General features: G+C 38.2%; 1 protein-coding gene across 2 annotated transcripts in view; it reads left to right on the top strand.

The window, feature by feature from the left end:
• CDH6 (cadherin 6) overlaps window positions 1–12,306 on the top strand; it is a 124,721-nt gene that overhangs the window by 103,413 nt on the left and 9,002 nt on the right. For both annotated transcript variants that reach the window (XM_004738085.3, XM_045079437.1), the window contains exons 7-11: window positions 24–277; window positions 5,940–6,076; window positions 8,609–8,730; window positions 9,781–9,898; window positions 10,009–10,260. In XM_004738085.3, coding sequence (XP_004738142.1) covers window positions 24–277; window positions 5,940–6,076; window positions 8,609–8,730; window positions 9,781–9,898; window positions 10,009–10,260 — 883 coding nt within the window. The remainder of the gene's footprint in view (window positions 1–23; window positions 278–5,939; window positions 6,077–8,608; window positions 8,731–9,780; window positions 9,899–10,008; window positions 10,261–12,306) is intronic.

Consider the following 12,306-nt stretch of genomic DNA (forward strand, 5'->3'; position numbering starts at 1 on the left):
CTCCTCCCCCTACCTTCCCCAAGCTCTTGGACTTTGAAAAGAAGAAAGTGTACACCCTCAAGGTGGAAGCCTCCAATCCTCACGTGGAACCCCGCTTTCTCTACCTGGGCCCGTTCAAAGATGCAGCTACTGTCAGAATTATGGTGGAAGATGTGGATGAGCCCCCGGTCTTCAGCAAACTGGCCTACATCCTGCAGATAAGAGAAGATGCTCAGATAAACACGACAATAGGCTCAGTCACAGCCCAAGATCCAGATGCTGCCAGGAATCCAGTCAAGTAAGCATTCTTCTGCGACCCATCTCTTTCAGAAGCTTTAGTCGAATGCTATGCAAGTATCACCTGAAAGTTAGAAAATTAATCCTTTTTTTCAATGAGACACTTGTGTCTTCCTGAAAAACAACTCTAAACAGCATCTTTACTCTCCTTGCTCAGAATAAACATTATTTTAGCAGCAGTATAAATTTAAAAAACACAAAATTTGGGGGGGGGGGTTTTCCAAAATGATCTATAGGAGTTGACTACTTAACATGGAAATGGTACAAGGAAATACAACAGAATGGCCTGGAATTTTTCTTTAAGGCCTTAGATTTGTCAAAGGGTAGCAGGGAGAGAGTTCTGTGACTTTTAATAAACAAGACACCAGGATGAGTCTGTTCCTCAAGCATACAAGGACCTATCATGTAACACTTAGAGGTAGAATTATGCTCCATTTGGATGCATAATTTTTTCTTTTTCAGACGTGGATAAAAATAGGAACCATTTCATGATATATGTGTGCAAAATCTGGGGAAATTAATAGAGCTGAATCCTAATTTATACTGTGTAAGCAAGTTCTATTTTCTCTATATATTCCTTATACCTTAGCTGTAAATCCTGCTGCAAGAAAGCCTCATTGCTCTTTGAAACCCAGATGCTTTCATATTCTAGAATTTTATCAGGAGAGCAATGGAGTCAACAACTTCCAGCTTTGAGTCAATAGCTTAGTTGGCCAGATGAGAAAACTGCTAAATCAGAATATCATTCTAACAATTATCCCCTGAAAAAAAAAAAGAAAGAAAGAAAGAAAGAAAGAAAAGAAAAGGAAAAAAGTAAGCAAACTGACAAGTTAGAGAAACTTTTGCTAGTGAACCCACAGATAAATTCTGATCAGGACGCCTGCCATATGCCAGGTATGTTCTAGGCTTTAGAGATACAACAGAAAACACTATCAAGTCCTGATCTCATCAAGCTTACATTCTAATTGGGACAGACAGAAATAGACAAACAACAAATATGCAGTATATCAGGTAAAATACACTGTAAGCAGTAAGATAAAATGGAAATAGAGGGTTTATATAGTGTGGTCAGACTTGCCCTTGGTAGGAAATCATTTGAGTAGAGATTTGATTGAAATGAAGGGATGAACCATGATGTTATGTGGTAGAAGAACATTCCGGGAAGGGGGAAAAATGAGGGTAAGGTCTAATACCAGAGCTTACTTGGCATGAAGAAGGAGTAGCAAGGAGGCTTAGGAGCTAGTAGAGAGCAACGTGGGGAGTGGTTTGTAAGGCAGGAGGCAACAGGAGATACGGTCAATGGAGAGTGTGGGAGGTCCTACAGGGCTGTTTGTAGGCCTTGGTAAAGACTGGATTCTATTCTGATTGAGGATTGAGGTAGGAAGCCACTGCAGAGCTTTGAATAGGAGTATGTCCTAATCTGAAACTACTTATTAAAAGGATCACAATGGCTGCCCCATGAAGAGTATTATTGGAGTTGAAAGAGTTTGAGTTTTTAAGGCAATCATTTTCTAACTTTTCAGCTATGAGCTCTTGGTTCAAATGAAACCTGATGCAAGTCCCACATCTAAAACACAAACATGCCTGGCTTACTCTCAGGGAATAGTTTTAAATCATTGGGAAAATAGACTGTTGTTTTATCATTCTACTGGAATACCTGTAGACTACTTGAACTGGACTATGGTCAGCCCAAAGTAGCCACATGTAAGCTCCCTGGATCAAGTGTTCTTCCACATACATTTAATAGTATTAATAAGGAAAATTAATGACAGTCTATGCTTGTACAATAAATAATCTTAAGTATTTTCACAATGATTCTCTCAGTTGGAGTTTGTCCTAAGTGTGTAAGGGAAAAATCTTAGCAAGTCAATGTCAGGACCAATTTAACTGTGTAATGCTGGAAGTTTATATAAATATGAGCTTTGTTACCAATTTTATCAATCAACATGTTTTTAATTGATAATGTGTCCTGGGAATTTAGGTTGTGTTTTTATGTCTATTTTATTTTATTTTTTGTTTATTTTATTTTTTATAATGAATACCATTTAACCCACTGCACTATTTTATGTTTTATTAAAGGAAGTAGTTAACTTGTCAGACTGGGTTGGCTCTCAGCCAGTTTTGAAGTTTCTTATGCCAGCCTTTCCTTGGTACATATAGATTTCAAATACAGAAATAGATTTAAGATTAAAAATATAAATACAGAATATAAATATATTCTGTATATATTCTATATATTCTGTATATATTCTATATATAGAATATGTATGTATTCTATATATTCTGTATATATTCTATATATAGAATATGTATGTATTATATATATTCTGTATATTCTATATAAATACAGAAAAAGATTTAAGATTAAAAATATAAATAAGAGGGTGCCTGGGTGGCTCAGTTGGCTAAGCAACTGCCTTCGGCTCAGGTCATGATCCTGGAGTCCTGAGATCCTGTCCCACGTCAGGGTCCCTGCTCGGCGGGGAGTTTGCTTCTCCCTCTGACCCTCCCCCTTCTCATGCTCTCTCCCTCTCTCTCTCATTCACTCTCTCTCATTCTCTCAAATAAATAAGTCAAATCTTTTAAAAATATATAAATAAGGGGGTGGGCTCAGTGGGTTAAGGCCTCTGCCTCCCGCTCAGGTCATGATCTCAGGGTCCTGGGATAGAGCCCCCGTGTTGGGCTCTCTGCTCGGCAGGAAGCCTGCTTCCTCTTCCTCTCTACCTGTCTCTCTTCTACTTGTGATCTCTCTCTGTCTAATAAACAAATAAAATCTTAAAATATATATATATATATATATAAATAAAAATAAAAATATAAATAAGATATATTGATATATAAGTGTATATTCCAGGGAGTACTTTTATAGGACAAAAGTGATTCTCATATTGGGAAAGTATATCCACACATAGTTTTTGGTTATCCAAGATGTAAATATTGAACAACTAGGCATTAGACAATATGTTAGGTACATAATTAATACTAGAGAATTCTCCCCCAAACACTGATTTATTGTTATGCAGATACAAGTCTTTAATTAAATTATTTAATTTCATAAAATAATTTTCTTCTAGTAACTTTATCACAGATGCCCTTTGACTTCCATGGAAGAGTCTTATAAAATGTCACTCTGAATAGATATTATGAAAAATTTACATCCAAATATACTTCCTTTCCTGACCCACAAATCTCCCTGACTTGAGAAGATACATTAGAAGACAAATTATTGAATCACAGAATATAATAAATTTCTGGGATGGGGGGAAAGAGCTACCTGCAAAATAATCTGCTATAATCATGTTAAGATTGATTACTTTGTTCCTTATCTGTTAAGACTACAGTTAATGTGACTGGGCAGTAAATATAGCAGATGTGAACTGAAATTACTTTGGAAAGAAAAACAACAAATAGACAAGGCTTCATGTGCAAACTATCTTTCCTAAACAACATAGATATTTGAAATTTCCTATTAATTTTTAAATCTCCCAATTAAGGTAAAAACTCTACAATTTGGGTTTTTCCTAAGTAGTTTCTCTCTAAAATCAAAAGCCACCTTCAACTAAAAATTCCTCACCCCATATTCTTTATTTAAAGGCTTGATGGGAAATATGATTATTTGTAAAACTTAAAACTATAGCAGGAAGAAAACAGACAAAGAACAAGAAAAGATTACTGCTGTCTAAATTGTAACAGCTTCCAAAGGCAATAAGCAGCATATCTTAAACTTGACATTTTTCATGAGGGAAAAAAATACTTGTAGGTAATCGTTAAATTTCTTACAAAGTCTATGAATATTGAGATTTCCTTTTTGGGTAATTAGTTATCTGCTGTAAATATTTATCATTCTCAAATTAAAAATGAAGGCAGGTGATCACGTTCAATGCTGTTGCCTAAATTCTTAATAAACATTGATCCATGAAATAAATGGCAAAAATACTAGCTGTTTTATCTGTAGGAGATGAACCCTTAATAATAAAATATTAGGTTTATATAAACTAAAATTAAAATTCTAACCTGACTTGAGATATAGATATTGGTTTTGAGCTTCTTAATTCTCTTCAGGTTTAGACTACAATGATCAAATATTATTTTACTTAGACCCTTGATAGATGACAAAAATATGTTTTAGTAAAATAAAATACATATTATAATTCACCAGTTATATTTTAAAGCAAAATAATCAATTGAAATAGAATCTTGAACATGGTACACTATTACAAGTTAATAACAAGAACTTATTTTTCTTAGAGTATTCATAATAAGTCTTCATGTGTATGACTAGTTGGTCATTTACTTCATTGTATTTCTACTGAGCCAACATTCTAAAATATTCCATCATGATGTAAATTTTGAGACTCTAGCTGAAATGGGCAATTTTTCCTCCTCATGACCTTAACATATCAACTGTCTCCAGAATTTTCTCTTTAATGTCCCCTACATAAAACAGAGTCCACACATACTTACCCCATATATAGCTATTCCAAAAACTAGTAATAAATTGATAAAGATAATATTTCTCAAAATCTACCAGTCATCCTTCAATTTCAGTGTTAAAACAGAGTTAAAACTCGTGTTAAAACAAAGGATTTCTTAGAAATCCTTTGATTTCTAAGATACCTCTTGGTTGTCCTTGAATTCTCTGTACTCCTTGAATAGTTCCCTAGCTCCTACTCTGCTCTGGGCAGCGTGGGTCTCCATTTTCTCCATTTAAGTGATTCTGTCTTTAATATTTTTCTTCCTTCACTGGACCTTCTCTTCCTAGACAAGCGAACCAGAAATCTAAGTTGTCAATCCAGATCTCTCCCTTCCCAGAATTTCCTTAAGCATCTCAGTGTCAATATTTCAAAATGGGAATTGGGATCTTCCCCAAATCCTGTTCTTTTCTTCTATCAGTTTGTGACCGCACCAGCCAACCATTCTCCTTAATTCAATCAGTGATTTAGATCAGAACATTTCCCTGCTTAAAATCCGCAGGTAGATTCACACAGCTCTTAGAACAAATCCCATCTCCTTGCCATGGCCAGCCCATCCTTCTACAGTCCAGACTCTGAATCTCTCCCCAACCTCATTTTCTGTCTCCCTTTACCCACCCCACAAACTGCAGCCACACTAGCCAATTTCTGCTTCGTTCTACATAATGATTTGTAAAATGAAGTGGATAACAGCAAACTAGATAATCATCCTATTCCCGAACATGACCGCCTGTGTACCCATTAAAGCTTTAAGGTTCTAAAAATGTGAGTTAAAATGTAACAATTACTATACAAACTTGATACAAATTACATGTGAAAGAAACTTTACCGGTGATTCTCAAACTCATGCAACTTGTCTAATGGCTTACCATTAGGACCTCAATTGCAAAGGATTAATTTCCCAGAATATTTTGCTTAATATTAAGTTATAGATATGCAAATATGTGCTACAAGTAGATAAATTCATGTAACAGACATTCTAGGAATAGTTTTAGGATGTGAGAATAACAAATACAAAGAAAACCTTTCTTGCATTGTATGGGGATAGGGGGTAGCTACACTTGTGGTAAGCAAAGCATACACATAGACTTGTCAAATCATTATGCTGGACACTGAAACTAAGGTTACTGGGTGTCAACTATATTTAACTTTAAAAAGAAAATCATTCTAAATTCTACTCTGCATTTTTAGGTATTCCGTTGATCGACACACAGATATGGACAGAATATTCAACATTGATTCTGGAAATGGTTCAATTTTTACATCGAAACTTCTTGACCGAGAAACGCTGCTGTGGCACAATATCACAGTGATAGCAACAGAGATCAGTAAGTCAAACTTCACACCGCAGCTGTCCCCAATTGATGGAGTGAGTGTCCCAGCAAGGGCTGGTGAAGCAAGGCTGAAATTCATCACCATGTACTGATATCCTACTCGATACATATTGAGGGAAAGAGCCCTGTAATGGTTTGCAGTAATGCTTCTTCTAGGCAGGTGTTAATTCATTCACAAATGCAGGGGCACCTGCAGATGAGCCGTAGTTCAGAAACAATAAAATGAGAATGCATCTCTCAAGTGAGGTTGAATTGGTACATATTGGATTTGATTCCAAAAAGCTTTATCAATCAGAACATTACAGAAGCAGCTGAAAAACACATGGGCTCATGGTTGGAATTGGGAGTGGAGGGGAAGGAAATCAAGTATATTAAAAAATGTAGGCATTACTTAGAAATCTTTCAGATATCTATCCTCCAGCTTTCTAAATAATTTCTATTTCAAAATCATTATAGGAGTAAGAGATATAAATTTTAGCTTTTCCATTGTACACCAAAGTGAACAATCCAAACCACCAAGTAATCAATAAAATGTTTAGAGCAGCTTTTTATGGAAGTCCCCATGAAATTGAAGGCAAAGAAAAACAGTGCCAAATGAATGCTTCAAATAAAATGATTATACACAGTAAAAATTGTGTACTATAAACACAATGTGTAGTACATGAAAGAAAAAGTATTTTTAAAATAACACTTAAATGTTTAAAAATAGGCTTCCAAATTATAGCTCATTTTTTAGTTTTTGTTTTTGACTTTAAAAGTTCAAATATTTTTAGCTCAGTTGGGTATCTAGTGTGAAATATTCCATATCTAATGGTGTATTACAGCAGTATTCTTTGTCAACCTAACTCATGAGATATGAAATGGCTGAAGAATATTGAGTAGAATATTTAATAACTAATATGGGCAAAATGAAGCATTGCTTTGCGATAGCGTTGAGAACTCCTAATTACAAATTTGTTAGGTAGGAATTTGCTCTCCAGAATTTATGTGGAGGGACTAATGCAGATACTGACGACAGAGCATACTTACAGCTTTAAAATTACAAAATTATTTTTCACACCGAAAAGGACCATTTTTTAAAGCCTCGTGAAATTGTATGTTTTACTGAAGTAGTTATTTCATGTGTATTTTAAGCTTTGTGCCTAAAATTTTTTTTTTTAAGATTTAATGTTTCTGTGATATTTTTGAAAGTATTAGTGATAAAGACCTTTTAAAACTTCATCTTTGGCAGCTCCAACTTTGGAAAAATAATGGGAGCAACATTTTAGATGCAAAGGAGCTTAAGAATCTTATTGTCTAAACTTCTTAACTGTCTTTGATGCAACAGAAGCCCAGAGCTTACATAAAACCAGCCCACTCCCCTCCCGGGCCCTTGGCACTTGCTGTTCCCTTTATTTGGAGAGCCGGAAATACTCACATGGCTTAATTCTTCTCTTTATTCATGTCCCTGTCCAAATGGCATCTCATCAGATGAGACCGAGCGGTCATCCCACTCAAAGTAGCACCTCCACGTCTCCCCCATCCCCTCCCCTGTTCAATTTTCTCCTTAGCACTCACTATCTGAGGCACTAATTATGTGTTTACAGTTTATCTGCCCCCATTAGAATAAAGCTCCAGGATGCAGGCTCTTTGTGATGCCCCCATGTGTCCCAGCACCCCAAAGAGTGGCTGGCACATATTAGAAATGAGATGCTCACTAAATGCTTAAGACATGAACAAACAGATTTATATAAGCGCAGTGAATGAGGAGCGCTGAGCTCAGAGATTCCAACGCCTGATTCTTGGACCAGGAATCCATCTTCCACACTACCCCAAATACTCATTCACCTCCAGTCCTCCCTCCAGCATGGACACTGCCCTCTCGTTATCCAGGATGAACAGCCTGGGCTTTGGAGTCAAATAGACCCAAGTTGAAGTCTAGGCTCTACTTCTTACTTACCACCTCTGTGAAGATGGACAAATTACCTAACCTATCCATGCCTCGGTTTCCTCATCTCTATAGTAAGGGGCGACAACTGTATTTACCTCAGAAGTTTGTAAGGATTAAATAAGATAATAAGGCAAAGTGCTGAGCACTACATCCAGCTTGTACTCAGCACGAGAACTAAAGAACTAAGACCAAAATAACCATGGGTGGCCTTCATTCCACCCCCACCGAGCCCCACACTTTGTTTTGTACAAATTTTCCCCATCTCCCTGCTTCTTTGGCTTCTCTTAAAATCTGCCTCTACCCTGCCCTTCCTGGATAGCTTTTCTTTATTTTGTGTGACCCTGGGGTTGGCTATCCAGTTGTACTCTAACCATACAAGTAGCTTTTTCTTGTAGGTATGTCTAGCAGGTGTATTCAACTCCACAACTACCCATCTCGTTCTTTTTGGTGACTAAGTTGGCTCATGATGCCCTGTGGTACTCAGAGCAGCCTTGGGCAATCTGTGTATGAATGAGAAAGGAGTGAGTGACCGTTGTCTAAAGGGGACTGGCGATCAATACACAAATGCCTCTTTCTTTCTTTTTGGCATGTTGCAGATAACCCAAAGCAAAGCAGCCGAGTCCCTCTATATATCAAAGTTCTAGATGTCAATGACAATGCCCCAGAATTTGCTGAATTCTATGAAACCTTTGTCTGCGAAAAAGCAAAAGCAGATCAGGTGAGTTTCATTAAAAAGCAAATTAATTCAGTCGGATTAATTTAGATCTTCTAATACACAGAGCTGAGGGCCAGTTTTGAATTATCTATGAAGTAAACACTAACAAAATTAATACTATAAATAAGAAGCAGAATGAATGTTTAACTTGCGTAAGAGAACAAACAGTTTTTAAGAACTGGAAGTTCATCACTCTCAGAGACTGATGCTGATTCAAATCAGTCTTAAATTTTCATTAAAATAGATCAGTCACAGCTTCATTGGAAAAATCTTAATTGGTGAGCATACATTTAATTACCATATATACTGGAGAGCAATAAGCAGAACACACTTTACAATTGTCTTTAACTCACAGTTTCACTAATTTATATTGCCCATCTCTACAAGTAATCCAAATTCGTGAATGTTTTTCTGTTTTACATATTTGTCTCCACCTGAGATAGGTCTTTTCTGCCACTGATATAAAAATTATGTTACAGTTTGTCAAAATAGAAGTGCACTGTTAAAATTCATGTTAAAGCAGGAAGCTGATGGTGTTTTTTGCACAAACTTTCTTTTTAGCTCTTAGGCAAGTCGATGGCCTATGTTTATAATCACAATTGCATTTCTGAACAGGCTCTGTCCAAAGAGGGCCTGAATTTTTTCTTAGTTGAAATGTTGTCATAGAGATTTGTGGTCTTTTATAGCTTTGTATCACTCTAGGGCAGTGATTCGCAACCCTCATGATTTTGCCCCCAGGGAACAGGTGGCACTGTTTGGGGACATTTTTGATTGTCAACAAGAGTAGAGTGCTACTGGTATGTAGTGGGAGGAGGCCAGGCTTGCTGAGAAATATCCTATAGTGCCAGGACAGCCCCACAACAAAGTGGTTTTCCTGCCTCTATTTCCAACCCATCAGTTCCTTGCATAAAGGGGATTCATTGTAAACTTTCTAGAGGCTATTGTTTTTAAATTCAAATTAGAAATCACACAGTCAAGCAATTTACTGCAGAATTGTAAGAAACACTTTTGAGTTAGCTGAACTTCAAAGCAGCTTTATGGTTTTGATTTTAGTTGATTCAGACTCTACGAGCTATTGACAAAGATGACCCTTACAGCGGGCACCAATTCTCCTTCTCTCTGGCCCCTGAAGCAGCCAGTGGCTCAAACTTTACCATTCAAGACAACAAAGGTAAACGCACCCAGGTTATCTTCTCTGTATGTTGGTATCTTTCTCTCTGTCTATCAGCATCCACGATGTGGCAGGCCCAGGACATTCACCGCTTTGCTTTCCTATCGCAGATAACACGGCAGGAATCTTAACTCGGAAGAATGGCTATAACAGACACGAGATGAGCACCTATCTCCTGCCAGTGGTGATTTCGGACAACGACTACCCGGTCCAAAGCAGCACCGGGACCGTGACTGTCCGGGTCTGTGCATGTGACCACCACGGGAACATGCAGTCCTGCCACGCGGAGGCCCTTGTGCACCCCACGGGCTTGAGCACGGGGGCCCTGATCGCCATCCTTCTGTGCATCGTGACCCTACTAGGTAAACTGCTTCTCCCTGCATCCTATGTCCCCATGCTGAGGGGCCCACACTGTTACTGTGACACCCTAGACTTATCCGCCTCCCCCAGTAAGGCATATAGCCTGATCTAGGTGAGTAGAGTTATATGCTGAGAATCTGCGTTGTTCAACCATGAACAAGTTTTTGCTTGAAAGTAGCTCTGGAGAGTGAACAGATGTGAAACTTGCTGATGTCCTCACCTACCCAGGGAACACCACCCCATATTCACCTACCCAGGAATCTATCTATCTATCAGACAGGGAATGAACCCCAGGGGACTGGAGGGCACCCTCAATGTGCCCCTTTCATTTCATTTGTTGTTTCCTGTTTAACCTGGCAAGCATTGTTAAATTTTAAAGAGAGAAAGTCATCCAGCATGAGGAGTGTGCTGATGACCCTCACTATAAAGGTAAAGTTTAAAGATCGATGGGGAAAGTGGAAAGAGAAATGTGATGACTTTTTCTCTCCCATACAGGGAAATAAAAAGCGATTAAATTTTCTTCCACCCAGCTAACTTGCTTTGGTCTACCCATTCGAATCACTACCTTCTTAGCCTGTTCCCCAACTGCCACATACACAATGTCTATTATTTCTCAGACTCATAATAATAAACAACTTCTGTGACTGAGGAAATAAATCTGGGACCCAAAAGAAATGAATGCAATCAAGGTGAAAATCAAGATCCAGCAATGATTCAAATGAAATTTTTATCCTCGACCCATGAATTAAGCACACCGGTTGAGCTCAAAAATGCTCCACAGACCGCTGAGGGTTGTGAACTAAGAAAGCAAATGTTAGTTCATTTAGTCCTTCCAAATATCAAAGTAAGCTTTTGCTACACAAGTGGAAGAAAGGTAAGAAGTTAAACGTCAACCTAGCTTGCACAGGCGGGACAACTCTTTTTTAAAAAGACAATATAGCATTGAGAAGAATAAAGAGTAAAAGACCGACATTTTTCCGGGAGGAGAATGCCTAGGGATCCCTGCTTAAGAGCTGCACATTCCACATCAATTTTGCTAATTATAACGGAAGTCTTGAAAACTTAACTACAGAACCGTGATTCTCTTTGTCAACGAAGATTTGGGGAAAGTATTTTAAGATATGAGGATAAATAAAAGCTGACAGTATGCAAAGACAAATCAGTGTTTCTAATGGTGTGAGTCTGTAAAAATTGTTTTGGAAGAGAAGGATATGAATATTCTTTTTGATTTTGGGGGGGAGGTTGCTTTTAGAAGGGCTGAATTGGCAGGGCTGTAGTCAGGGAGAATTCCATGGACTCTTCTGTGGTCCCTAGAAGGAGAACTGACTCTCACTTCAAACAGGTGATTCTTCCTCTCCTTCATCATCTACCCATTTTCTCTCTCCCGCCCCCCACCCCACCGGCTTTTCTCCTCCTCACCAACCCCCTTTTTCCTTTCTTCATCACTTCCTTCCTCCAGTAAATTCACTGTTTCCTCATTACTCCTCACTTGTGTCTGTGCTCCCTACATCTGGTCTAGTCTCTTTGGAATTCCGTACCTAATAAAAAAAGGAACTCAATGGGAATGACCCTCTACTAGGCTAACACCAGTGTGGGCTACACACTGGCCAAGATGCTTCACAACTGTTCTCCTTTAACCCTCAGAACTACCCGGTATGTATTTATCTGCATCCCAAATAAGAAAACCAAGGCTCTAAGAAGTGCAGCCTGTAGCCACATTACACAGCTAATAGGTGGTAGAACAGAGTTGCAGATTCGGGTCTTCTCCCCCTGAGCCCTGGTGCTTCCACACCGCAGTCTGCTCTCTTTGTGAGCTCAGAGAAGGCAGGGCAAGGTCCAGGCTGAAAGACAGCCCGAGCTGGAAATGAGAAGTCAAAGAAGGTGGAGGCAAACAGATTTCGTAAGAGACGAAAAAGCCACACCAACGTAGGAGAAAATCTGCCATCAATAAAGTGGATCCTGTGGCATCTCTTGTTTCATTTACAAAAATAAAACCACAGTTGAAAACAACTATGACATCTCGTGTCTCCATGGTGCTTTAAAGTCTA

The sequence above is a fragment of the Mustela putorius genome, unplaced genomic scaffold (assembly GCF_011764305.1).
Source record: "Mustela putorius furo isolate JIRA1106 unplaced genomic scaffold, ASM1176430v1.1 tig00000407_pilon_pilon_pilon, whole genome shotgun sequence".
In the NCBI taxonomy this organism is placed as follows: Eukaryota; Metazoa; Chordata; class Mammalia; order Carnivora; family Mustelidae; genus Mustela; species Mustela putorius.